We start from the raw sequence: 26,713 nt of genomic DNA, 5'->3' as shown, positions 1-26,713 counted from the left end.
ACAGCTAATATATATACATGGACTTACACTGCAGTATGTCATCTGTTTCTGATAGGGAGGGAGGAAGCCCTGTAAGGATGTGATAGATGTCAGCTGGGGAGACAAACACAGAGGAGGGGTCCAACCCTTGACCTTCGTCCGACAGGTAATGTCCTCCTGAGTGTCCACTGATAACCCTGCCTGTCTAAATATGGTGTATTTGCTGTTTTGCTTTAAACCTGTGTGTGTGTGTGTGTGTGTGTGTGTGTGTGTGTGTGTGTGTGTGTGTGTGTGTGTGTGTGTGTGTGTGTGTGTGTGTGTGTGTGTGTGTGTGTGTGTGTGTGTGTGTGTGTGTGTGTGTGTGTGTGCCAGGTTCTTGCAGCCTGCCTCTACCCTCAGTTGATCCACAGTTACAATCTGCCAGGGGACGTTAGACAGAGGGTCCAAAGCCTGCTGGGAGCATGTGATGGGGGGAGTGTAGGTAAGGTGGACTGCAATTGGGTCCTGTTAGCTGTTAAATCCAGTATATGCTACAAGCATTAACTGTGAATTCTTAGGTTTAAGTTTAGGCATTAACTCTGACTTTTTAATGTTAGGCATCAACTCTGAATGGTTAAGGTTAGGATAGGCTTAAAACAAAAAATTTGGCACCAGAGGCAGTTGCTCACAGCCATCACCTTAGCAAAATGAAAACTACTTGAAGGCAAGTGCTCACTGTTGCCTCTACTGGACAATTTACACATCATCTCCCGACATCCTCAGACATGGATGGACGTTGAATACTGACTTGTATCACAGGTGACCTGGCTGGTATGTGTTTACCTGTGTTTGTTCTTCTTCTCTATCTTATCAGGCTCATACACACCCACTGGTGGTATCTCTTATATACAGTGCAGTGTGTCCAACTTCATCTCTCGACGAGATGGTGGTGTACCATCGTCCCCCGAGAATATCTTCATGACCTCTGGCTCTCAAAGGTCAATAATGGTGAGAATCATCTTCCCCATCATCATCATCATCATCATCACCATGTCTCTCATTCATCTTTCCCTCTCTATTTTCTGTTTTTAGCAAGTGTTGAAGATGCTGGCTGACTTCCACAATCAGGCCTCACTTCCGACAGGTGTGCTGACCGCTGTGCCCACCTACTCTTCCTTCAAAATGATGTTGCAAAGGTTTGGTGTAGCCGTTGTTCCCTACTACCTAGATGAGGAGCAGGGTTGGGCAATGGAGGTGGAGGAGCTACGCAGAGCATTACAGGCCTCTAAGGGTGTCTGCAACACAGTTGCCCTGTATGTCATCAACCCGGGGAATCCTACAGGTAACGAGTTGTTCCGGTTCCATGATGGTTGATACAGTAGTACCCCACTATTTGTCCCTATGAAGAATGTATAAACCTTTTTGCAGCCAAGTTACCTCAGCAGTATTTATGGATAGTCTCATTTGTTTTGTTGTTGCTAGGTCATGTTCAGAGCAGGAAGTGTATTGAAAAGGTGATCCGATTCGCTGCTGAGGAGAGACTCTTCCTCATGGCTGATGAGGTGACTTCCTGTCTATACTTTCGCCTGGCAAATCGCTTATTTTCAATCACAAATATTTCACTTCCCTCTATATTGACTATGTAGTGAGTTGTTGTTCTGTCTTCCACGCACCCCTCGCTGTTTCATTTGATCCACAGGTGTATCAGGAAAGTGTGTTCAGGGAGGGCAGTGAGTTTGTCTCCTATAAGAAGGTTCTGTCTGAGATGGGGCCTCCGCTCTCTCACACAGTGGAGCTGGCCTCTTTCCACTCAGCATCCAAAGGCTTCATGGGAGAGTGAGTATGGTACAGCAGCACTGTCTGTCTTCTAAGGCAATAGACTAACGGATTCATGCATTCAACTGAAGGTGAACTGTATTAGGAGGTTTTGTAATTGACTGGTCTAAAGTTCAGAATGCCACCATGATGCATCTATTAGAATGCTGCTGGATGAATGAGATGAGGAAGGATTCATACATACTATAGCCTACTGTACTCTACAATGATCTGTATCGTATTACCCCATTAACTACTTAATTAAGTAATTAGCTACTAGCCTACTACTTCGTTAGAATGGTCAAATTCCTTCAGCATGAGCGTTAGAGCAAACATGGATTAGTGCCATCTTAGACAATATATGAGCTGCCAACACAAACTCAATAGTGACGAAAGTAAATAAAATAGCTGGCAGTTCCCTAAGAGATCCACTTCAGTCTTCCTATGGTGTAAAAGCCTGTACTGAAACCAGCAGGCCAGCGTTTGACCACTACTCTGTATGTGTCTCCTCCCTGCACAGGTGTGGGCTTCGCGGGGGGTATGTGGAGCTGGTGAACCTTGACCCCGCCGTCATGAGGTACGCCTACACCCTCTTTTCCACTGACATCTGTGCCCCTGTGACTGGTCAGCTAGCCCTGGAGCTCATGGCTAACCCTCCCAGGCCAGGGGACCCCTCATACCCGGTCTATGCCCAGGTGAGACCCATCAAAATAGATGTATGACAGTATGACGTTAGGCTTAATAGATTGCATATGCCATGTAACATTTAGTCACAAGTAGTTTAATGATTGTAGAGCACTATCATTGAAGTCTCTAAAATAAGAAATAGTTCATCAAAATCAAACAAATGTATTCCTTTCCCTATTCACAACGGCACCTCAGTGTCCCATACAATATGCTCTCCCAGTGTCCTTCTCTCCCATCTCCGCCAGGAGACCCAGTCTATCCGGGCCATGCTGGTCCATAACATGAACTGGGTCCCAGAGTTTCTGAACAATATCCCAGGGATCAGCTGTCAGCCGATGATGGGAGGAGCTTTCGTATTTCCCCGGCTGTATCTACCCCAAGCAGCCATTGAGAAGGCCAAGGTTTGTCATGGGGCAAATAGTACACTGTATGGTCAGGTAGAGCACTAGAATGACTACTGCTGTTTGTCATATGGGCATTTCAAGAGACATTCACCTTTTGGAGGAAAAACATGTGATTCAACATCTGATTAATTCTAAATACTCTGGAGTTAATGATTTGATCTCTTATATATGTGAGTTTTCTGTTTTCCATTGCAGGTGGTGGGGATGCAGCCTGACCTGTGGTACTGTAAACGGTTACTAGAGGAGGCAGGAGTGTGTGTGGGACCGGGGTGTGAGTATGGACAGAAGGAAGGCACCCACCACATCAGGTACAATCCTCTCTCTGTCAACAGCTTCTGGACATAGAAATGTCACCATAAAACACTCCAGTAGTCAATGGCTCCATATCCACTACTCATCCTATGCAAATGAACAGGGAAGCATAGCATTAGCCTCATCATTCTATTTAAATGGTTATACTTCCCCACTGATTTGTTCTCATCTCTCTCTGTAGACTGTTTGTCATGACCCCAGTGGAGACCATGGAAGAGGTACTGAAACGCCTGAAGAACTTCCACCTGCACTTCCTCAAGGAGTTCTCCTGAAAATTGGCTTAACCTTACAGCCCAAAGATGAATAATACATTTAACTTCAGACACAATCACAGTACAGAGAAGAAAAGTGCAACCAGTAACATTGTTTAACATCTTTATCATTCAACAGACCATATTTAAATAAAAAATAATGGTTAACAATACATTCATGTAATCATTATTTTGTCATCTTGACACCGTCCTCTTGACACCGTCCTCTTGACACCGTCTCGCTGTAGTGCACAGGTCACTAGACACTCATTAACAGGCAGATTCATTCAACTTCTGCTTTTCAAAAAACAAAATATACTTGAGTCCATAATATAGTCAAACAAATATATTTCCTCCCATATAGAGAGCAATCACAGTAGTATTTACAGTACCGTGAGTTCACTCGTATTTAAAACGGGGCTCTTGAAATTTAGTTTAAGAGTCAAACCTTCAGGGCATGATGTATTTTCCTGAACTCCATTGTAAACTCAGTGTTCCCATTCATCTATATTTTCAAACATTTTCTCATTATTTCTCAGGTGAGGAGATATAGGACATTTAGAATGGGTAGTGAACTATGGATAGTATTGTACAGTTAACCGATATTACATGTCTTCTCAGATTTGTCAGCAGACCGTGCCCCGAGCATTTTGCTTTGGTACTTTTTTCCTGACCAGAAAAATCTATGGACTCTTGCTACAGCCAGAGTTTTTTCAGGTCACAAAGCAGTACTCCATCCACAGTGCTTTGACATTCCTTTATTCCAATGCGAGTGAATCAGTCTACCTCAGAGTCACTGTGGCCACCGTTTGGCTGGGCGTCTGTATTGGACTCAGTATTGTTCAGCAGCTCCACCAATAGCGAGATGAGCTTGCCATCCTGTGTGATGTAATTGGCTGAGCTGTGTGGGCGGAGGTTGCGGTACAGCATGGTCTGGATGGAGGAGCGTAGCTCCCACAGCAGCTCCCATGTCTGGACAGACAGCTCACAGCGTACCAGCGACCGCCCCGGGAACGCCACCTCCACACGGTCACCATTCACTGAGAGGCAGGAGAGTGTTAAAGAGAGGAAACAAGGAAATATCCCTTTTACACTATTTGACTGGATTCTAACATCCTTTATAACAATTCCACTCAATAGTCATTGGTATCGATAAAGCTAGTGAGGCCCTCAACAACATATCTGCAGCGTCAGCGCAAGTCTACGTGCAGTAATTGGTGAGATCTCTACAGTACCAGCAGTTTAATGCCACTCTAGGATTCATAAAATGGTACTGAATTGAATTATACCTCTCTCAGTGATATCACAGTCGGTGAGCAGCAGTAGGGCGAGGGGGTGGGCTGCTGAGGAGTCTCTGATGAAGACGTTACCGTTGGACTTGATTGCACTGAAGAAGGTCAGCCAGCGACTTGGGAACTGCTCCTCTCCCCTGGAATAAGACAAGATTGGGTTCTTAATACACACACACACACACACACACAAAAGTATGTGGACACCCTTCAAATTAGTGGATTCAGCTATTTCAGCCACACCCATTGCTGACAGGTGTATAAAATCAAGCACACAGCCATGCAATTGGCAGTAGAATGGCATTGGCACTTTTACAACAAGTCCGTTGGTCAAATGTCTGCCCTTCTAGATCAGCCCCGCTCAACTGTAACTGCTGTTATTGTGAAGTGGAAATGTCTAGGAGCAACAACGGCTCAGCCTCAATGTGGCAGGCCACACAAGCTAACAGAACCGGACTGCAGAGTGCTGAAGTGCGTAAAAATAGTCTGTCCTCGGTTGCAAAAACCCACTACCGAGTTCCAAACTGCCTCTGGATGCAACGTCAGTACAATAACTGTTCGTTGGGAGCTTTGTGAAATGGGTTTCCATGGCCGAGCAGCCGCACACAAGGCTAAGATCACTTTGAGCAATGCCAAGCGTCGGCTGGAGTGGTGTAAATCTCGCCACCATTGGACACGCGTTCTCTGGAGTAATGAATCACGCTTCAGCATCTGGCAGTCCGAAGGACGACTAGGTTTGGGGGATGCCAGGAGAAAGCTACCTACCCGAATGTATAGTGCCAACTGTAAAGTTTGGTTGAGGAGGAATAATGGTCTGGCGCTGTTGTCATGGTTCGGGCTTGGCCTCTTAGTTCCAGTGAAGGGAAAACTTAACGTTACAGCATACAATGACATTCTAGGCGACTCTGTGAATCCAACTTTGTGGCAACAGTTTGGGGAAGGCCCTTTCCTGTTTTAGCATGACAATGCCCCTGTGCACAAAGCGAGCTCCATACAGAAATGATTTGTCGAGATTGGTGTGGAAGAACTTGACTGGCCTGCACAGAGCCCTGACCTCAACGAACACCTTTTGGGAGGAAATGGAAAACCGACTGCGAGCCAGGCCTAACCATAAAACATCAGTGCTGACCTCACTAATGGTCTTGAGACTGAATGGAAGCAAATCCCCGCAGAAATGTTCCAACATCTAGTGGAAAGCCTTCCCAGAAGAGTGGAGGCTGTTACAGCAGCAAAGGGTGGGTGTCCACATACTTTTGGTCATGTAGTGTACGTGCCCAGACACAGAGCAATCACATCGTAACTAGAGGTCGACAGATTATGATTTTTCAACGCCAATAACGATAATTGGAGGACCAAAAAAGCCGATACCGATTAAAATCGGACGATTTAATTTTTGTTTTATTTGTAATAATGACAATTACAACAATAATGAATGAACACTTATTTTAATATAATACATCAATAAAATCAATGTAGCCTCAAATAAATAGTGAAACATGTTCATCACTGAAACATCTTCAACACCTGCATTGCTTGCTGTTTGGGTTTTTAGGCTTGGATTTCTGTACAGCACTTTGAGATACCAGCTGATGTACGAAGGGCTATATAAATAAATTTGAATTTGGTTTAAATAATGCAAAAACAAAGTGTTGGAGAAGAAAGTAAAAGTGCAATATGTGCTATGTAAGAAAGCTAACGTTTCAGTTCCTTGCTCAGAACATGAGAACATATGAAAGCTGGTGGTTCCTTTTAACATGAGTCTTCAATATTCCCAGGTAAGAAGTTTTAGGTTGTATTTATTAATAGGAATTATAGGACTATTCCCCTCTACACCATTTGTATTTCATTAACCTTTGACTATTAGATGTTCTTATAGGCACTTTAGTATTGCCAGTGCAACAGCATAGCTTAGCATAGTCTCAGAGCACGCGCTAACTAGCTAGCCATTTCACTTCGGTTACACCAGCCTCATCTCGGGAGTTGATAGGCTTGAAGTCATAAACAGCGCAATGCTTGATGCACAACGAAGAGCTGCTGGCAAAAGGCACTAAAGTACTGTTTGAATTCATGTTTACGCGTCTGCCTCTGCCTACCACCGCTCAGTCAGATTATATGCAACACAGGACACGCTAGATAATATCTAGTAATATCATCAACCATGTGTAGTTAACTAGTGATTATGATTGCTTGTTTTTTATAAGATAGGTTTAATGCTAGCTAGAAACTTACCCTGGCTTACTGCATTCGCGTCTCCCTGTGGAGTGCAACGAGAGAGGTAGGTCGTTAATTGCGTTGGACTAGTTAACTGTAAGGTTGCAAGATTGGATCCCCCGAGCTGACGTGAAAATCTGTCGTTCTGCCCCTGAACGAGGCAGTTAACCCACCGTTCCCAGGCAGTCATTGAAAATAAGTATGTGTTCTTAACTGACTTGCCTAGTAAAAAAAAAAAGTATAAATAAAAAAATGTAAAAAGTAAAATAAAGAAAATCAGCAAATCGGAGCTCAAAAATACAGATTTCTGATTGTTATGAAAACTTGAAAATCGGCCCTAATTAATCGGCCATTCCGATTAATCGGTCGACCTCTAATCGTAACACACACACACTAAGAGCCAATTTATGCTTGATGCGAAAATGAGCTAGGAGACTCCATATGGAGGGTGTGATGCAATTGCGGAGGCATGCAGAGGTCAAAATGACCTCCGTAACTACCTGCCCTCCAGAACACCTACACCAGCCGATGTCACAGAAAGGCCATCATCAAGGACAACAACCACCCGAGCCACTGCCTGTTCACCCCGCTATCATCCAGAAGGCGAGGCCAGTACAGGTGCATCAAAGCTGAGACCGAGAGACTGAAAAACAGCTTCTATCTCAAGGCCATCAGACTGTTAAACAGCCATCACTAACATTGAGTGGCTGCTGCTATACACGGAAAAAATGTATCACTCGTCACTTTAAACAATGCCACTTAATATAAATGTTTACATACCCTACATTACTCATCTCATATACTGTACTCGATACCATCTACTGCATCTTGCCGATGCCGTTCTGTACCATCACTCATTCATATATCTTTATGTACATATTCTTCATCCCTTTACACTTGTGTGTATAAGGTAGCTGTTGTGAAATTGTTAGGTTAGATTACTCGTTGGTTATTACTGCATTGTCGGAACTAGAAGCATAAGCATTTCGCTGTACTTGCATTAACATCTGCTAACCACGTGAATGTGACCAATAAAACTTGATTTGATATAGCTCCGCATTAACATGTTTGGTTGACGGTAGGTGGGGGCGGGAGGTCCTGTATAAACACAAACTCACTTCCTTGACAACTTCCCTCACAACAGCTCTGCTCCACAAAGCGCAAGAAGCATGAACGCCCTGCAGACGTCAGATTGACCATGCAGCGCTTAACGCACACACACACACACCTGTTGACGGAGGAGCGGTGTATGAGCACTGGGCCACTCTGCGTACGGAAGGACAGGCTGTTGGGACGGAAGCGACCTTTGGTCACTGCTCCCCTTTTCACCTGAGGCACAGAAACATAACAGATGAGTCAGGATGCTGAGTGCATAGTTTAAGCTATAGGAACCCGCAGACCGTCATTCTTCTGTTTGAGATGTAGATGTGTACCTGTATGAGGTTGGGGTAGAGTCCGGCCAGCAGCACAGCCTTGACCAGCTCATCCTGGTGGCTGTGTTGGTTGTAGAGGGAGGAGGATCTCTGGCAGTCAGCTGAACGCTCCACCAGCCCAGCCTCAAGGAGGTTCTCACTGAACTGGGAAGTCAGACCTGGAACACACAAGACATCAATGATTAATAAAAACATATGAAAATATATGGAATATGAATATCTATGGGAGACACTCAACAACCTGGGTCAGCCAGAGAACTGACTGAACCAATGACGAGGGCACGGAGTTTTACCTGGTCAGGTCACAAGGTAAGGAAAAACCCGACAGCCAGGAGTTTACCCAATGTCTCTGTCTCTCTCACCATTGATGAAGCGCAGGCCGGCTCCAGACAGTGTGTATCTGTTCAAGTAGTCCTGTCTGGTCTCTCTGTCCCTCTCTTGCTGAACACTCCTCCAGCCCAACACGGCTCGACTGAACACCAGGTAATCACTGTAGCTTGAACCTCCCAGGTCTTCCTTAGCCTGGAGGGAAGGAAGTAGAAAGAGAGATGGAGGGGAAGAAAATATTGATAAAATGTGACAGAAAATCAACTAGTGTAATTCAAAATAAAAGACTAACTTAGATCATAAATAAAGAAATGACCAGCAGAGATTTACACTGCAATAGAAATGTGAACTTTGCAGGTTGTTATGGATCTATAATTAAAACTGCCCAAGTGGATGTGGACTGAGTCAGTGTCTGACCTTAGCGACCAGGGCTCTGTTCTGCATGCTGTTGTGGAAAGGGTCTCTGGTGAGACAGGCTGTGACTGACAGCAGGGGCAGGACACAGCGGAACAGAGCAGCAAGCACCAGCACCTTCCCCAGGCGCGGGTCACAGGACAGACAGGCTACTCTCTCCCCCAGGGGAGTCAGGGCCTCTGTCTTGTCCAGAACACCTAGGGAGAGGGAGGGGAGAGGAGTACTAAGAACAAAACACCAGTAAAAACACCAGTAACACACACGCATATACTTGGCCTTTTGAATGATTTGTAAATCCCAACTGAAACAATCAGGATGAAAATGTTTTTCATCATGTGAAGACAGATCATTAGAGAGTCTTACCAATCTCTTGCAGGTTGCGAACAGCATCGGTCACAGCCTCTCGCTCTGGGCTGTCCAACACCTGCGATAAGAAATCCACTGCCTGGAGAGACCCACCAAGGGAACATCAATGTGTGACTACATGCAGAGATCTCACAATTACATTGACTGGCTCTTAAACCCCTACATCGTTCCTCTGTCAAATCCCTTCACCTTGCAGTGGGGGCTGTGGATCTTGGCCTGTACCACCAGGCTCTCCAGAGGGGTGCGTAGGATCTCAGGCACAGGGAAGGTCGTCATTGATTCCAGGCGTTGCCGTGGGAACAGGTGGTAGGCATGTCCGGGCTGGCATCGCCCCGCCCTCCCTCTACGCTGAGTGACGTTGGAGCGCGAGATCCAGACTGTGTCTAGACATGACACCTGGGGACCAGCAAGACAGAGCTTTGCAACACCACACTAGTATATTATAGTCAACCACCAGTTGGATTTACGAACCCCAGCTTGGCGGCTCCTGTAAGTACTAGGAATGTTTTTTTTTCCATACACAATCTTAAAAAATTGGAAACAGGGATTTTTTAGGAGAGCACTATTGTCCTCTATTGAGGTGCTTTAAGATACCGTTTCTGCATTAATGGCTATATGATCTATTCACTGTGACAGAAGTGACCGTCACCTACCTTGGTCCGTGTGTCGTAGTTCTGCTCCTTCTGAGAGCCCGCGTTTACTACGTGAACAATGTCGTCGATGGTGATAGAGGTTTCAGCGATGTTGGTGGCCAGGACGATCTTCCTCCGGCCCTCAGGAGGGCGCTGGAACACGGTCTGCTGGTCACCCACCGACATACTTGAGTGTACTGGACAGAGAGAACATGGGGTCACTAATATAAGAATATTTTGAAGATAAATAAACAGAGTTTGAGAGGATGCGAGGACGAGAGTACCAAACTAAATATAGTACTAATGGTTAATAGGGAATTGTAAATAGGAGTTGGGTCTCAGTTCAACAGCGGTTTAGAATCTCTGGAATGTCACTCCTGAACTCAGAGCTGTGTGTACTATGTCCTCTACATTGATTCGGGGGCAGGATACTTGTTATTTGGCCATTGGCCAAGTTGTACTGCAAGGACTTGATTGGTCAACTCCAGGCTAGGGTGGGGGGTTTTAAATGGCATCCTGTTCCTTCGTTCAGTGGAGAAAAGCTGAGAACAGGGGAGACTGAACATCTACCTCCCAGCATTACATCTTGATTTATCCTCTCTAAATAAACCTATTTTTCTCCCCCTGATTTGCTTATTGAGGAATAACAAATTGCTAACACTGACATACTTGAGTGTACTGGACAGACAGAGGAGGAGCAGAGACATTACTTTATTATAATCCAGTCTCAAGACCGTTCCTTGTGCACTACATTTTAATTATGTTCAGAATTATTTCCTTACTATGTCACATTGTGATCTGACCAGGAATAATACAGGTAGCATGTTGTGAATGGGCAGCAGGACAGAAACCAAAGACAGACCCCTTATCCAGTCCTTACATGGTAGGATCATTTGAGAGCCAGACTGGAAGGTTGGCTTCTCCTCTAATCTCTTCTGGACGGCCTTAATGTCCTGCCAACCTGGTAGGAAACACAGCACTGCACCTGTAAGAGAATTCAACAATCAATTAATCAACCATCAGTTGGATCAGACCTTAGCTTAGCAGACATGGAGAGACAAGGGGAACAAAGAGTAAAACTAAGGGAGTGTTGAACTGTTGGTTACCTGGCTCTCCCTGTCTGTGGATGTGCTCTATCACATTAGCTACTAGGTCCAGGTCTGGCGTGGCATCATTCTTCTCCTAAAAAACATAGAAACACAATTTATGAACAAACATATACACTACCGTTCAAAAGTTTGGGGTCACTTAGAAATGTCCTCGTTTTTGAAAGGAAACGGCAGATTTTTTATGGAATATATACATTAGGTGTACGCCCATTATCAGCAACCATCACTCCTGTGTTCCAATGGCATGTTGTGTTAGCACAGCTGACAACTGTTGTTCTGATTTAACGAAGCAATAAAACTAGCCTTCTTTAGACTAGTTGAGTATCTGGAGCATCAGCATTTGTGGGTTCGAAAAGCCATATCTCAGACTGGCCAATAAAAATAAAAGATTAAGATGGGCAAAAGAACAGACACTGGACAGAGGAACTCTGCCTAGAAGGCCAGCATCCCAGAATCGCCTCTTCACTTTGAGACTGGTGTTTTGTGGGTACTATTTAATGAAGCTGCCAGTTGAGGACTTGTGAGGACTTGTGTCCTCTTACTCAGGTGTGCACCGGGGACTCCCACTTTCTATTCTGGTTAGAGCCAGCTTGTGCTGTTCTGTGAAGGGAGTAGTACACAGCGTTGTACGAGATCTTCAGTTTCTTGGCAATTTCTCGCATGGAATCGATTGACGAGTTTCAGAAGAAAGTTATTTGTTTCTGGCCATTTTGAGCCTGTAATAGAAACCACATGTGATGCTCCAGATACTCAACTACTCTAAAGGAGACCAGTTTTATTGCGTCTTTAAAAATCAGGACAACAGTTTTCAGCTGTGCTAACATAATTGCAAAAGGGTTTTCTAATGATCAATTAGCCTTTTAAAATAATAAACTTGGATTAGCTAACACAATGTGCCATTGGAACACAGGAGTGACGGTTGCTGATAATGGGCATCTGCACGCCTATGTAGATATCCCATAAAAAATATTTAAAAATCAGCCATTTCCAGCTACAATAGTCATTTACAAAATTAACAATGTCTACACTGTATTTATGATCAATTTGATGTTATTTCAATGGACAAAAGAAAGGACATTTCTAAGTGACCCCAAATTTGTGAACGGTAGTGTACATATGAAAGAAAACAGGCAGGAATGTACAAGCGCCATCAATTATTGAAAAACTACCAACGTCCACCCCTCAGCAGTTATCACCTTACTCACCCGTCCCTGCAGGTCTGTCCTTGCCGGGGGTAGCGGTGGTCTCCCCATCTCCCTAAGGACCTCCTCCAGGTACCGATCCCTGACAGGGTGCATGAACCCGGGAACACTGACCACGGGGCAGCCCCCGAAGTACTGGGCCAGCCTCTGGTTATCCCCTGTGGCGCTCATCAGCACGACACGGAGGTTGGCGTTGTCCCTTAGAGCGGGTCGCAGCAGGGCCAGCAGCAGGTCCGTATTGACGTCCCTCTCGTGGACCTCATCCACCACCACATGGCTTACCCCCCCTCAGGGAGGCGTTACCCTGCAGCTTCCTCAGTAACACCCCCACCGTCAGGAAGAGAAGGGCCCCACCGCTGTGCTCCGGGGGACGGCTCTCCAGACGCACCTAGAGGGTGGGGGGGTCATGGGAGAGTGAGTGACAGCGCGAATGTCCAATGAACGAGAGAAGCTGATCTACAGTAGAGGGAGTGACAGCTGAAATGTTAGTAGGGCGGGACGATACGAGTATCGCAAAAAATGTTGATGGCAAAAACGTAAACACGAAGCAGACCGAACTCTTCGGTCTTTTAAAATCTTGCTGTCTGTAAAATATTGTGTGCTACAGCTTGGAAAATAAATACATGTGACTGAATGACAACATAATGTTGTGTTTCCAACATCTGGGCCATTTTCCTAGAGGTTAAATCCAATTCATGTTTTGTTTCCTTGCCAGGATACTAACGAGTATTGCAATAATGGTATTGTACCAGCCCTAATGGTTAGTCAGTGAGTGATTCTGGTGACAACAGCATTTGATCTAATTATAAACAGCATGCTCCCTGTAACTCACCTGATACCCTACAGAGCGCTTGAGGGCGGGGCCCATCTCGTGGGCAACACGGTGAGCCACTGACACAGCGCTAATCCTCCGAGGTTGGGTGACCAAGATGTTACACTCCGCTCCATCCCCGCCCCGCACACGCCCCTCCAGAAGGAAGCGCGGGATACGCGTTGTCTTGCCACATCCCGTCTCCCCAGCAACCACGATGACCCTGGAGGACTCCACCGCTGACACAACGCGTTCCCGGTGGGCGTCGACCGGGAGCTCCACCCCCAGGCCAGGCCCTGCCCTCTCCCACTCCTCCTGTAGGTCGGAGCTCAGCTGCTCGGCCTCCTGGGTAGAGAGGGGCCGGTATGGCCTGCCTGTGATGGCGTCTGTGACGAGGTCCTCTTCCTCCTCTTCGTCCTGCTGGTTCAACCTTTGCTGGCTTCTCTCCTCCTCCTCCTCCCACAGCTTCTGCATCTCTGTCGCCACTGGATACTGGACAATTCAAGACATGAGCACAAACACAGAGGCAATGAAGTAAATTCCTGGCCAATGTCATTAGCTACACAGCCTGATTTTCCAGTGTTGATGATGCAGGATAACCAACCTGTGTGAGGTATTCTCTGGTGCTATGCTCCAAGTACTCGGGTATCTCCAGATGGCAGGGCTGTCTGTCTCTCTGCCCCGCCTCACGCATCTCCTCCTTGTGGTACTTAGCATGGGTCAGAGGTTGGTTGTCCTCATCTAGCAGCTCCATTTTCTGGAGAGAGTATAGACAAAGTTGAGCATTGAGCACCAAACGGAACAAAATGGATGCAATAAGACACCTATAATTGTATTCCTTTGCAAAATATGTTTTAACATAAACGTTCCCTTCCATGCCTTAATGAACACAACCCTGGTATGGGAATGCATGTATGAAAACAGAATCTAACAGACCTATTATAAACAAATGCATGATTCATTCTCTGTGCCCTTTCATCTGTGGTCCTCACCTTCAGTTTGAGACAGGCCAGTGCAGCAGCTCTCCTCTCTGCCTCGACTCTGCGAAGAGCCGAGGCCACAAATGTAATCTCCTCTGGCCATCGCATGGTCAGCTCACATCTCTTCATCTTACCGCCCACTGTCTTGTACTGTACCAGCTCCTGTAGAGGAGAACGGGAGAGTGAGTGACAGTTCAGAGATGAGTGACTTAGCTTTAGACAGGTTGTATGATAGCTTATAACAATTGTTATGACAGGCTGCATTATGGCGCATGTTGGACCTATAGGAGACAGAGACAGTTACTGACCCTGAATCTGTTGGAGGACGTGGCCACCTGGATGACCCTGGTCAGCAGAGCTTTCGGATTTACGAACATGGAAAGAGCCTGGGAGAGCTCAGAATTCTCCTCAGGTGCCCTGTATACACTGACATGTGCAGCACAATAAACCAAACCATCAACTAAAAAGTGAATCGGGTCCCCTGCAAAATCAGCAAAGTATAAGCCATAATACATTGGTAATGAGTAGGATCCATAGTAACAGGAGGATTGTAATACCTTGATTGTATGCAAGGTTCCAAGGATCCATTCTGGAGGTCTCTTCTAGGCACATGGACATCTGTCCACTGACACTCCTCCAGGTCCTGTAAGGCTGACAGTGGTGGTCCTCGCCCTCGTCCCACACTCCTCCTGGCCACCTGATTGCCTGGACCCAGCACACCCATCTCCTGCAGAGATGAGAGGGAGGGAAAGAAGTGAGAGACACTGACGTAAGCAATGCACAATACTCCTGGTACAAAGTGAGACAGGTCCTGCTGTAATTATTTAAGGGCAGGGCTTTTCTCTTACCCTCAGCTTGTGACAGGCAGCAGCAGCAGCGTATCGTTCAGCATCAATCTTCTTGCGAGCAAAGCCCTCCACCTCCATCTTGCTGGGCCAGAGGAGTGTGACAGTGGCTCTCTGAAAACAGACACGTATAGCAACAGTGAAACAATTCTTAGACAATGGACTTTGTTTGGGAAAAGGCATCATCTGTCAAACAAGATGTGTTGCAATCACAGGTGGCTGGTGGCACCTTAATTGCGGAGGACCCGCTCATGGTAACAGCTAGAACGGTATCAATCACATCAAACACTTAAAAATATATATATTTTTAAATGTCACCTTTATTTAACTGGGCAAGTCAGTTAAGAACAAATTCTTATTTACAATGATGGCCTACACAGGCCAAACCCGGACAACACTGGGCCAATTGTGTGCCACCCTATGGGACTCCCAATCACGGCCGGTTGTGATACAGCCTGGATTCGAAACATGATGTCTTTAGTGACGCCTTTAACATTGAGACGCAGTGCCTTAGACCGCTGCAGCACTCAGAATTTCCATGTTGCATTCACTCCATTCCAGCCATTATTATGAGCCGTCCTCCCCTCACCAGCCTCCCGTGGTTACAATAGTCCACCTAATGCCTTGTCTCTGACCTTGAGATCCCCATCCTCTGTGCAATGGTACTGGATGTGTTGGGAGAGGTCAGACACCCCAAGCGACCGGGATATGGTGGTAAACAGCAGGCTCTTCGGTTCAGGGAACTCTTTCAGCAGCTCACTACCTGATATGAATGATGAAAGACGGAGGTCAATTACTCAGCTAGCTATCTTGACAACTTAGCAAGATATCATTGTCATACAACTTGAAATAGAGACATGTAGATAACTAGCTAATGACAATATACGCAACTTTTCGGTCAGTAAGCTAGCTAGCTTTTAATGACGATTACTTCTGAACGTATGTCTCAAGGTGCTTTTCTCCGGCTTGGACCTAGCACCAGTCAACTCAATTCAACAGCATTTCTCCCTCACCCCGTCTTGTCTGGCCCGATGACGCTGCAGTGTCCTGATTGCTCTTGGCTTTTGTCTTGTACCACCGGACCCGATTGTAATTGTGTCCAATTGTGTTCCTTGTCTCCAAAGATTTTCCAAGGTTACACAACGCTCTGAGTCGCACGAGTACTGAACCGGGCAGCGCCATGTTTGAAATACAAACGCCGGCTGCTTCGCACTTCCTTAGTGACAACACGAAATAGGTAATGACACGTGCATACACTGCCACCATCTGGCGTGGAGTGGAAAGGTGTCACTCCACAATACGTTACTGCTGTAAAGTGGCATTTTACAAACAAAAAAATTATCATTAAGAAAGTACAGTTAGTTTATATTCATTCATTAACTCATTTATTTATTTAACCAGACAAGTTCTTAGAAGACCCCCTTAAAATTGCCCATAAGGCAATGCCAATGGACCTTAAATGACCATTGTCTTAAATGCCCACATGGCAATTATTATTACAGTTAGAACATTACTGTATGATGCCAATCAGTCTTCAATGTGATGCCACCTGTCAGAAACTGATAAGCAGCTGGAGAGTGGATGGTCTCATCCCAGCCAGGGGTGGCAGGTAGCCTAGTGGTTAACGCAATTGGCCAGTAACCAAAAGGTTGCTAGATTGAATTCCTGAGCTGCTGAATCTGTCATTCTGCCCCTGAACAAGGCAGTTCCCAGACAACCCACTGTTCCTAGGCCGTCATTGTAAATAATAATTGATTCTTAACTGACTTGCCTAGTTAAATAAAGGTTAGATATAGATAAACAGGCCTGGTGATTAGAGGTTGTTGTGGGTATATAATGGTCTATGAGCTCAGACAATATACCCTTGACTGATGGAACTGACTCTTGTTTTAGGTGTTTAGGCATTAGAACTATATTTTTGAACTGTTCATTCAAAAAGATGTAACAGAAAATGTAACAGAATCGGGGAGCTGACAAGGTAAAAATCTGTTGTTCTGCCCCTGAACAAGGCAGTTAACCCACTGTTTCTAGGCCGTCATTGAATATAAGAATTTGTTCTTAACTGACTTGCCTAGTTAAATAAAGGTCAAATAAAAATACACATTTTTTTTAAATTGAAAAAAAAATGTTAGAATCCTATGTGATTTACAAAACATGGATTTTTAACTCATAAAATATGGAATAGTGGAGTGTCTCATTACCTAAAGCAAAATCTATTTGTGTGATGCTCTTTTTGAAAGACCACGTACTGCCAGTATGTATTGTAACTGAAACTGAAACCTGAAATTTGGCTAGTCACCAAAACCCCACAAACTTCTACAGATGCACAATTGAGAGCAACCTGTCGGGCTGTATCACCGCCTGGTACAGCAACTGCACCGCCCACAACCACAGGGCTTTCCAGAGGGTGGAGCGGTCTGCACACTGCTTCACCGGGGGCAAACTACCTGACCTCCAGGTTACCTACACCACCCGATGTCACAGGAAGGCCAAAAAGATCATCAGGGCAAACGACCACCCGAGTCACTGCTTGTTCACCCTGCTATCATCCAGAAGGCGAAGTCAGTACAGGTGCATGAAAGCTGGTACCGAGAGACTGAAAAACAGCTTCTATCTCAAGGCCATCAGACTGTATTAACAGCCATCACTAACACAAAGAGGCTGTGGCCTACATACAGACTTGAAATCATTGGATCACTAGTCACTATATTAATTCCACTTTAATAATGATGTTTACATATCTTGCACTACTCATCTCAGATGTATATACTGTATTTTATACCACCTATTGCATCTTGTCTATGCCTGTCGGTCATGGCCCATCCATGTATTTATATGTACATATTCTTATTCCATCCCTTTAATTAGATTTGTGTGTATTAGGTAGTTGTTGTGGAATTCTTAGATTACTTGTTAGATATTCCTGTACTGTCGGAACTAGAAGCACAAGCATTTTGCTACAATAACATCTGCTAACCATTTGTATGTGACCAATAAAATTTTGGTCACGTTCTGATCTTTATTTCCTTTGTTTTGTCTTTATTTAGTATGGTCAGGGTGTGAGTTGGGGTGGGCAGTCTGTTTGTTTTTCTATGTTTGGTATTCTGTTTCGGGCTAGTATGGTTCTCAATCAGAGGCAGGTGTCGTTAGTCTCTGATTGAGAATCATACTTAGGTAGCCTGGGTTTCACTGTTGGTTTGTGGGTGTTTGTTTCCATGTGTGTGTGTTTGTCGCCACATGGTACTGTTTCGTTTTTTGTAGATTTCACGTTATTGTTTTTTGTTCGAGTGTTCATTTGTCTTTATTAAAAACATTATGGACACTTACCACGCTGCATCTTGGTCCAATCCTTAGATCTGCCGTTACAATTTGATTTGACCTGCTACTCATGGCAGGTAGGACTGGGAATTCCAGTCTGTCTTAGTAATAACATTACCGCATAATGATAAACTTTAATTGATTGTGGTATTTAGAAATCATTACAACTGTTTTACAATAAAAAGGATGGCACTGTAAACAGACTGTCCCCAGTCATTAACTAATTATAACAGATATTGACCTTCTGACCTATAAGTACCTTAATGACCTGAATGGCTGGTTAGTGACCTGCCTGTTTTTCGATTTGTAACTTCTCTGATGAGAGCACAGCGGGTGGTGATAGGCATGATTCATAGTTTCCATTCCATCCTGGTTTATTAACATGTTTGGACCCAGTAACCATCTGGTTTGTAGATTTTCTTGGTTTTAAAAATGGTTTGTATTTGTCAGCAGCAGCAGCAGCTCGCAGCAGCTACTCTTCCTGGGGTCCAAACACATTAAGGCACTTACATCACACGTAAAACAAAATATAAAACATTACATCATATTACATCATACATTATTACACCACTACATATATACAATACAAAATGTGTAATACCACCATACAACAATATTACAATGTACGTGCGTGTAGAGTGCATGTGCTAGCCTTGGTGTGCATATGCATGTGTCGGTACCTGTGTGTGTCAATCAAATCAAAATCAAATCAAATGTATTTATATAGCCCTTCGTACATCAGCTGATACCTCAAAGTGCTGTACAGAAACCCAGCCTAAAACCCCAAACAGCAAGCAATGCAGGTGTAGAAGCACGGTGGCTAGGAAAAACTCCCTAGAAAGGCCAAAACCCAGGAAGAAACCTAGAGAGGAACCAGGCTATGTGGGGTGGCCAGTCCTCTTCTGGCTGTGCCGGGTGGAGATTATAACAGAACATGGCCAAGATGTTCAAATGTTCATAAATGACCAGCATGGTCGAATAATAGTAAGGCAGAACAGTTGAATCCTCAGTACCCGCTGCTCCATAAGGTGTATTTTTGTCTGTTTAAATCTGATTGCATCAGTTACCTGATGTGGAATAGAGTTCCATGTCGTCATGGCTCTATGTAGCACTGTGCGCCTTCCATAGTCTGTTCTGGACTTGGGGATTGTTTAAGAGACCTCTGGTGGCATGTCTTGTGGAGTATCAATGGCTGTCCGGGCTGTGTGCTAGTAGTTTAAACAGACAGTCGATGCATTCATCTTGTCAACACTTCTTACAAAAACAAGTAGCGATGAAGTCAATCTGTCCTCCACTTTGAGCCATGAGAGATTTACATGGATATTATTAATGTTACCTCTACGTGCACATTCAAGGGCCAGCCGTGCTGCCCTGTTCTGAGACAATTGTAATTTTCCTAAGTCCCTCTTTGTGGCACTTGACCAGACAACTGAACAGTAGTCCAGGTGCGACAAAACTAGGGCCTGTAGGTGTTTAAATAATTTATAAAGGATGAAGATAAATGATTAAATAAATCTACACGGAAACTTACCCATTAGGGATTAGAGGTTATGTCGCATAGACAAGGAGTAATTAAAGCTGATAAACATATGTTCAACTAGGTTGGACTGGGAAGAGAGAAATGTATGTGTGTGCCAAAAGAAAACAAAGAGGTTCCTTAACCTATTAAGAATGTATAAAAGGAACATCTTTGTATACGCACAGTAGAGCTCTCGCGAATAAACTTGGATTTGAATAATTGTGAGTTGGGAATTCTGTCTGTTTCATTTAAATCAGAACTTTACACACTCTGGGTTGCAGACATATAAGGATAATTGATATTTATGAACATTGATTACAAAATTCTATATCAGTGGGACCTGACTTGTTGATTGTATTGTTAAAAAGGCAGGGCACTGCTTTATTATGGACAGACTTCTCCCCATTTTAGCTACTGTTGTATTTTGACTATGACCGTTTACAATCCAGGGTTACTCCAAGCAGTTTAGTAACCTCAACTTGCTCAATTTCCACAATATTCATTGCAAGATTAAGTTGAGGTTTAGGGTATAGTGAATGATTTGTCCCAAATACAATACTTTTAGTTTTGAAATATGTTGGACTAATTTATTCCTTGCCACCCATTCTGAAACTAACTGGAGTTCTTTGCTAAATGTTGCAGTCATTTCAGTCGCTGTAGTAGCTGACGTGTATAGCGTTGAGTCATCTGCATACATAGAAACTCTGGCTTTACCCAAAGCCAGTGGCATGTCGTTAGTAAAGATGAAAAAAAGTAAGAGGCCAAGACAGCTGCCCTGGGGAATTCCTGATTCTACCTGGATTATGTTGGAGAGGCTTCCATTAAAGAACACCCTCTATGTTCTATTAGACAACTAACTCTTTATCCACAATATAACAGGGGAAGTAAAGACATAGCTCATATGTTATTTCAGCAGCAGACTATGAACGATTTTAAAAGCCACACTGAAGTCTAACAAAACCACCCCCACAATATTTTTATCATCAATTGCTCCCAGCCAATCATCAGTCATCTCTGGTGCCGACAGAGATGGTCACCTCTCTTCACGTTCTTAGAAAACTATGCAGTATATTGTTTTTTTAATGTATTATTTCTTACACTGTTACCCCAGGAAATCTTAAGTCTTATTACATACAGCCGGGAAGAGCTACTGGATATAAGAGCAAGGTCAACTAACCAACTTTACGACTTTCCCGAAGCGGATCCTCTGTTTGGACCACCACCCAGGACAATGGATCGGATTCCAGTAGGCGACCCAAAACAACGCGCTGCAGAAGGTGCAGATGGATCGGTCTTCTGGTCAGGCTCCGTAGACGGGCACATTGCTCACCGCTCCCGAGTATACTACTCGCCAATGTCCAGTCTCTTGACAATAAGGTAGACGCAATTCGAGCAAGGGTTGCCTTCCAGAGAGACATCCGAGATTATAACATTCTCTGTTTCACAAAAACATGGCTCACTCGGGATATGGTATCAGAATCAGTACAGCCACCCGCTTTCTTCGCGCATTGCGGCGACAGAAATTAACGTCTCTCTGGTAAGAAGAAGGGCAGGGGTGTATGCCTTATGATTAACGAGTCGTGGTGTGATCATAGCAACATACAGGAACTCAAGTAATTTTGTTCACCTGACCTAGAATTCCTTACAATCAAATGCCGACCGCATTATCTACCAAGAAAATTCTATTAGATTATAATCACAGTTTTGTATATCCCCCCCCAAGCAGACACCTCGATGGCCCTGAAAAAACTTTCTTGGACTCTATGTAAACTGGAAACCACGTATCCTGAGGCTGCATTTATTGTAGCTGGGGATTTTAACAAGGCTAATCTGAAAACAAGGCTCCCTAAATTTTATCAGCATATCGAATGCACAACCCAGGCTGGCAAAATTCTGGATCATTGCTACTCTAACTTCCACGACGCATACAAAGACCTCCCTCGCCCTCCTTTCAACAAATCTGACCACAACTCCATTTGGTTGCTCCCAGCCTATAGACAGAAACTAAAATAGAAAACGCCCGTGCTCAGATCTGTTCAACGCTGGTCCGATCAATCTGATTCCACGCTTCAAGATTGCTTCGATCACGTGGACTGGGATATGTTCCAGCAAGCGGTAAGCAAGTTTATTAGCAAGTGCATCGGTGATGTTGTACCCACGGTGACAATTAAAACCTTCCCCAACAAGAAACTGTGGATTGATGGCAGCATTTGCGCAAAACTGAAAGTGCGTACCACTGCTTTTAATCATGGCAAAGCGACCAGAAACATGACTGAATACAAACAGTGTAGCTATTCCTTCCGCAAGGCAATCAAACAAGCTAAGTGTCAGTATAGAGACAAAGTGGAGTTGCAATTCTACGGCTCAAACACGAGACGTATGTGGCAGGGTCTACAGTCAATCACGGATTACAAAAAGAAAACCAGCCCTGTCGCGGACACCGATGTCTTGCTCCCAGACAAACTAAACAACTTCTATGCTCGCTTCGAGGACAATACAGTGCCACTGACACAGCCCGCTACCAAAACCCTCTCCTTCACCGCGGTCAACGTGACTAAAACATTTAAACGTGTAAACCCTCGCAAGGCTGCCGAACCAGACGGCATCCCCGGCCGCGTCCTCAAAGCATGCGCAGACCAGCTGGCTGGTGTGTTTACGGACATATTCAATCAATCCCTATCCCAGTCTGCTGTTCCAACATGATTCAAGAGGGCCACCATGGTTCCTGTTCCCAAGAAAGCTAAGGTAACTGAGCTAAATGACTTTTGCCCTGTAGCACTCAATTCCGTCATCATGAAGTGCTTTGAGAGACCAGTTAAGGATCATATCACCCCCACCCTACCTGACACCCTAGACCCACTCCAATTTGCTTACCGCCCCAAAAGGTCAACAGACGAGGCAATCACACTGCACACTGCCCTAACCCATCTGGACAAGAGGAATACCTATGTAAGAATGCTGTTCATCGATTACAGCTCAGCATTTAACACCATAGTACCCTCCAAACTTGTTATTAAGCTCGAGACCCTGGGTCTCGACCCCGCCCTGTGCAACTGGGTCCTGGACTTTTTGACGGGCCGCCCCCAGGTGGTGAGGGTAGGAAACAACATCTCCACCCCGCTGATCCTCAGCACTGGAGCCCCACAAGGGTGCGTTCTCAGCCTTCTCCTGTACTCCCTGTTCACCTTATGACTGTGTGGCCATGCACTCCTCCAACTCAATCATCAAGTTTGCAGACAACACTGCAGTGGTAGGCTTGATTACCAACAACGACGAGACGGCCTACTGGGAGGAGATGAGGGCCCTCAGAGTGTGGTGTCAGGAAAATAACCTCACACTCAACGTCAACAAAACAAAGGAGATGATCATGGACTTCAGGAAACAGCAGAGGGAGCAGCGCCCTATCCACATCGATGGGACAGTAGTGGAGAAGGTGGAAAGTTTTAAGTTCCTCGGCGTACGCATAACAGACAAACTGAAATGGTCCACCCACACAGACAGTGTGGTGAAGAAGGCGCAACAGTGCCTCTTCAACCTCAGGAGGCTGAAGAAATTTGGCTTGTGACCAAAAACACTGACAAACTTTTACAGATGCACAATCGAGAGCATCCTGTCGGGCTGTATCACCACCTGGTACGGCAACGACTCCGCCCACAAACGTAAGGCTCTCCAGAGGGTAGTGAGGTCTGCACAACACATCACCGGGGGCAAACTACCTTCCCTCCAGGACAAATACACCACCCGATGTCACAGGATGGCCAAAAAGATCATCAAGGATGAAAAACAACCACCCAAGCCACTGCCTGTTCACCCCGATATCATCCAGAAGGTCGAGGTCAGTACAGGAGCATCAAAGCTGGGACTGAGAGACTGAAAAACAGTTTCTATCTCAAGGCCCCCAGACTGTTAAACAGCCATCACTAACATTGATTGGCTGCTGCCTACATACTGACTCAAATCTCTAGCCACTTTAATAATTAAACATGGGATGTAATAAATGTATCACTAGTCACTTTAAACAATGCCACTTCATATAATGTTTACATACCCTACATTACTCATCTTATATGTACAGATGACATCAGAATTTTACATACACCTTAGCCAAATACATTTAAACTCAGTTTTTCACAATTCCTGACATTTAATCCAAGTAACACTTCCTTGTCTTAGGTCAGTTAGGATCACCACTTTATTTTAAGAATGTGAAATGTCAGAATAATACAAGAGATAATTATTAATTTCAGCTTTTATTTCTTTCATCACATTCCCAGTGGGTCAGAAGATTACATACAATCAATTAGTATTTGGTAGCATTGCCTTTAAATTGTTTAAGTTGGGTCAAACGTTTCAGGTAGCATTCCACAAGCTTCCCACCATAAGTTGGGTGAATTTTGGGCCATTCCTCCTGACAGAGCTGGTGTAACTGAGTCAGGTTTGTAGGCCTCCTTGCTCGCACACACATTTTCAGTTCGGCTCACAAACTTTCTGTAGGTTTGAGGTCAAGGCGTTGTGATGGCCACTCCAATACCTTGACTTTATTGTCCTTAAGCCATTTTGCCACAACTTTGGAAGTATGCCTGGGGTCATTGTCCATTTGGATGACCAAGCTTTAACTTCCTGACTGATGTCTTGAGATGTTGCTTCAATATATCCACATAATTTCCTTTCCTCATGATGCCATCTATTTTGTGAAGTGCACCAGTCCCTCCTGCAGCAAAGCACCCCCACACCATGATGCTGCCACCCAGTGCTTCACGGTTGGGATTGTGTTCTTTGGCTTTTCTCCAAAAAGTACGATCTTTGTCCACATGTGCAGTTGCAAACTGTAGTCAAGCTTTTTTTTTATGGCGGTTTTGAAGCAGTGGCTTCTTCCTTGCTGAGCGGCCTTTCAGGTTGTGTCGATATAGGACTCGTTTTACTGTGGATATAGATACTTTTGTACCAGTTTCCTCCAGCATCTTTACAAGGTCCTTTGCTGTTGTTCTGGGATTGATTTGCATTTTACGCACCAAAATACATTAATCTTTAGGAGACATAACGCGTCTCCTTCCTGAGCGGCTGCGTGGTCCCATGGTGTTTATACTTGCGTACTATTGTTTGTACAGATGAATGTGGTACCTTCAGGCGTTTGGAAATTTCTCCGGGGAATGAACCAGACTTGTGGAGGTCTACAATTTTATTTCTGAGGTCTTGGCTGATTTATTTTGATTTTCCTATGATGTCAAGCAAAGAGGCACAGTTACACCTCCAAGTGACTCAAATTATGTAAATTAGGCTATTCTAAAGCCATGACATCCTTTTCTGGAATTTTCCAAGCTGTTTAAAGGCACAGTCAATTTAGTGTATGTAAACTGCTGACCCACTGGAATTGTGATACATAAGTGAAATAATCTGTCTGTAAACAAAAATTACTTGTGTCGTGCACAAAGTAGATGTCCTAACCGACTTGCCAAAACTACAGTTTGTTAACAATACATTTGTGGAGTGGTTGAAAAATGAGTTTTAATGACTCCAACCTAACTGTATGTAAACTTCTGACTACAACTGTATATTTGTGTTGATTGTGCAGGGTGAGCTGCACAGTGGACTTCCTACTAGGACACACCGCCTCAGTGCCAACAGTATAACTCTGGTTCATAGGCACATTATTACGGCATACAATAACTGTAGGATCAACAGATGCATTCAGGGCGGTTAGGGGGACATTGTAAATTAAGTTACTTACAATGTGTCTGCCAACGCTCCTGGGATAATGTACATATGCTCCAGCATTATGACAACTCAGCGACACATTGGTAGGGATTAATTGAGCTTGTTTTTGGGTCATTGATAGGTCATTATCTCAATGCAGCCTTGAAATGTGTGAGGAGTCCAGGAGTTAAGATGATTTGGATGGACTCCGTCATTCCTGTAGACCATCTTCTGTTTCCAAAAGCTGTCAAAGTTATCTATAAAAGTAATCCCAGTAGAGCTACAGTAATCTTTTAGCCAGGCGTGTATTGCCAGTAACCTGCTGGATATGTCACACCTGCAGCCCAATGACGGTATAGGACGTGAAATAACTGGCAGCTTTTTGGAATCCTTCAGTGCTAAAATCAGTTATTTAAAATCCATTTTCAGAAGTTTTGAGCTAGCCCTCCTGATGCCGCTTGACCCCACATGGACCACGACAGCATCAGGTCCCTGCCTTTGTCGAAGAATGATCGGAAACAGCCTTGTAATGTCCTGTACTCGTGCTCCAGGATAGCACAGGGTTTTTGCCTCGGAAACCAAGATATTTCTTACAATAGATCTGCCGATGACGAAAGCACGTTACTGTTTACAGCCATGTTCGGGTTTGCCACTTATTCTTAAGTTTCTCTTGAGTTGTTGTTCCCCACCTGCGGACTTAGGCTCATCACGGATAACTGGGTCATGACAGATGCACACTGCATTACGCGAGTCCAGCATGCAACATGCCATTAAATTGGCGGTAGGATTTATATCAAATATAGTAACATACTAGGCATCCGAGGAGTAAACCCAAACAGATTGAACACCCATATATATCCTGGTGGTATATGAAACCCTTCCAAAGACTGTTTTCATATTGTTCTCCTAATGTTACCAAAGGAACACTCTTGCATGCCCACCAATCTCAAGGCCACAGCACAAGAAACACTAACACTGATACTCTTTCTGTACCTCAGCCAGGATGTGGCACTGTAAGGCTATAGGCTCGCACGTCAAAGGGGGAAAAGCAACAAGATAGTTAGCTACACTGAACAAAAATATAAATGTAACATCCAACTATTTTAAAGATTTTATATAAGGAAATCAGTCAATTG

General features: G+C 44.5%; 2 protein-coding genes across 2 annotated transcripts; one reads left to right on the top strand and one right to left on the bottom strand.

Annotated features, from left to right (window-relative positions):
• Positions 1-1,061: 1,061 nt before the first annotated feature.
• LOC124009368 (alanine aminotransferase 2) lies at positions 1,062-3,573 on the top strand. Its single transcript, XM_046321133.1, has 7 exons — positions 1,062-1,300; positions 1,441-1,520; positions 1,658-1,794; positions 2,294-2,468; positions 2,706-2,861; positions 3,060-3,172; positions 3,358-3,573. The coding sequence occupies exons 1-7, from the start codon at positions 1,063-1,065 to the stop codon at positions 3,446-3,448; spliced, it is 990 nt and encodes a 329-aa protein (XP_046177089.1). The 5' UTR covers position 1,062; the 3' UTR covers positions 3,449-3,573.
• On the bottom strand, positions 3,535-16,243 carry dhx30 (DEAH (Asp-Glu-Ala-His) box helicase 30). Its single transcript, XM_046321128.1, is given in 21 exon segments — positions 3,535-4,467; positions 4,717-4,856; positions 8,156-8,256; positions 8,361-8,518; positions 8,723-8,882; positions 9,105-9,298; positions 9,465-9,546; positions 9,657-9,863; positions 10,121-10,296; positions 10,980-11,084; positions 11,206-11,281; positions 12,414-12,695; positions 12,697-12,798; positions 13,243-13,713; positions 13,826-13,978; positions 14,214-14,363; positions 14,510-14,627; positions 14,759-14,928; positions 15,050-15,160; positions 15,682-15,809; positions 16,060-16,243. Coding segments are annotated over 21 exon segments (3,516 nt in total). The 5' UTR covers positions 16,229-16,243; the 3' UTR covers positions 3,535-4,204.
• Positions 16,244-26,713: the final 10,470 nt, after the last annotated feature.

Source organism: Oncorhynchus gorbuscha, linkage group LG22 (assembly GCF_021184085.1).
Source record: "Oncorhynchus gorbuscha isolate QuinsamMale2020 ecotype Even-year linkage group LG22, OgorEven_v1.0, whole genome shotgun sequence".
Lineage (NCBI taxonomy): Eukaryota > Metazoa > Chordata > Actinopteri > Salmoniformes > Salmonidae > Oncorhynchus > Oncorhynchus gorbuscha.
This window is presented reverse-complemented; position numbering and strand designations above follow the sequence as displayed.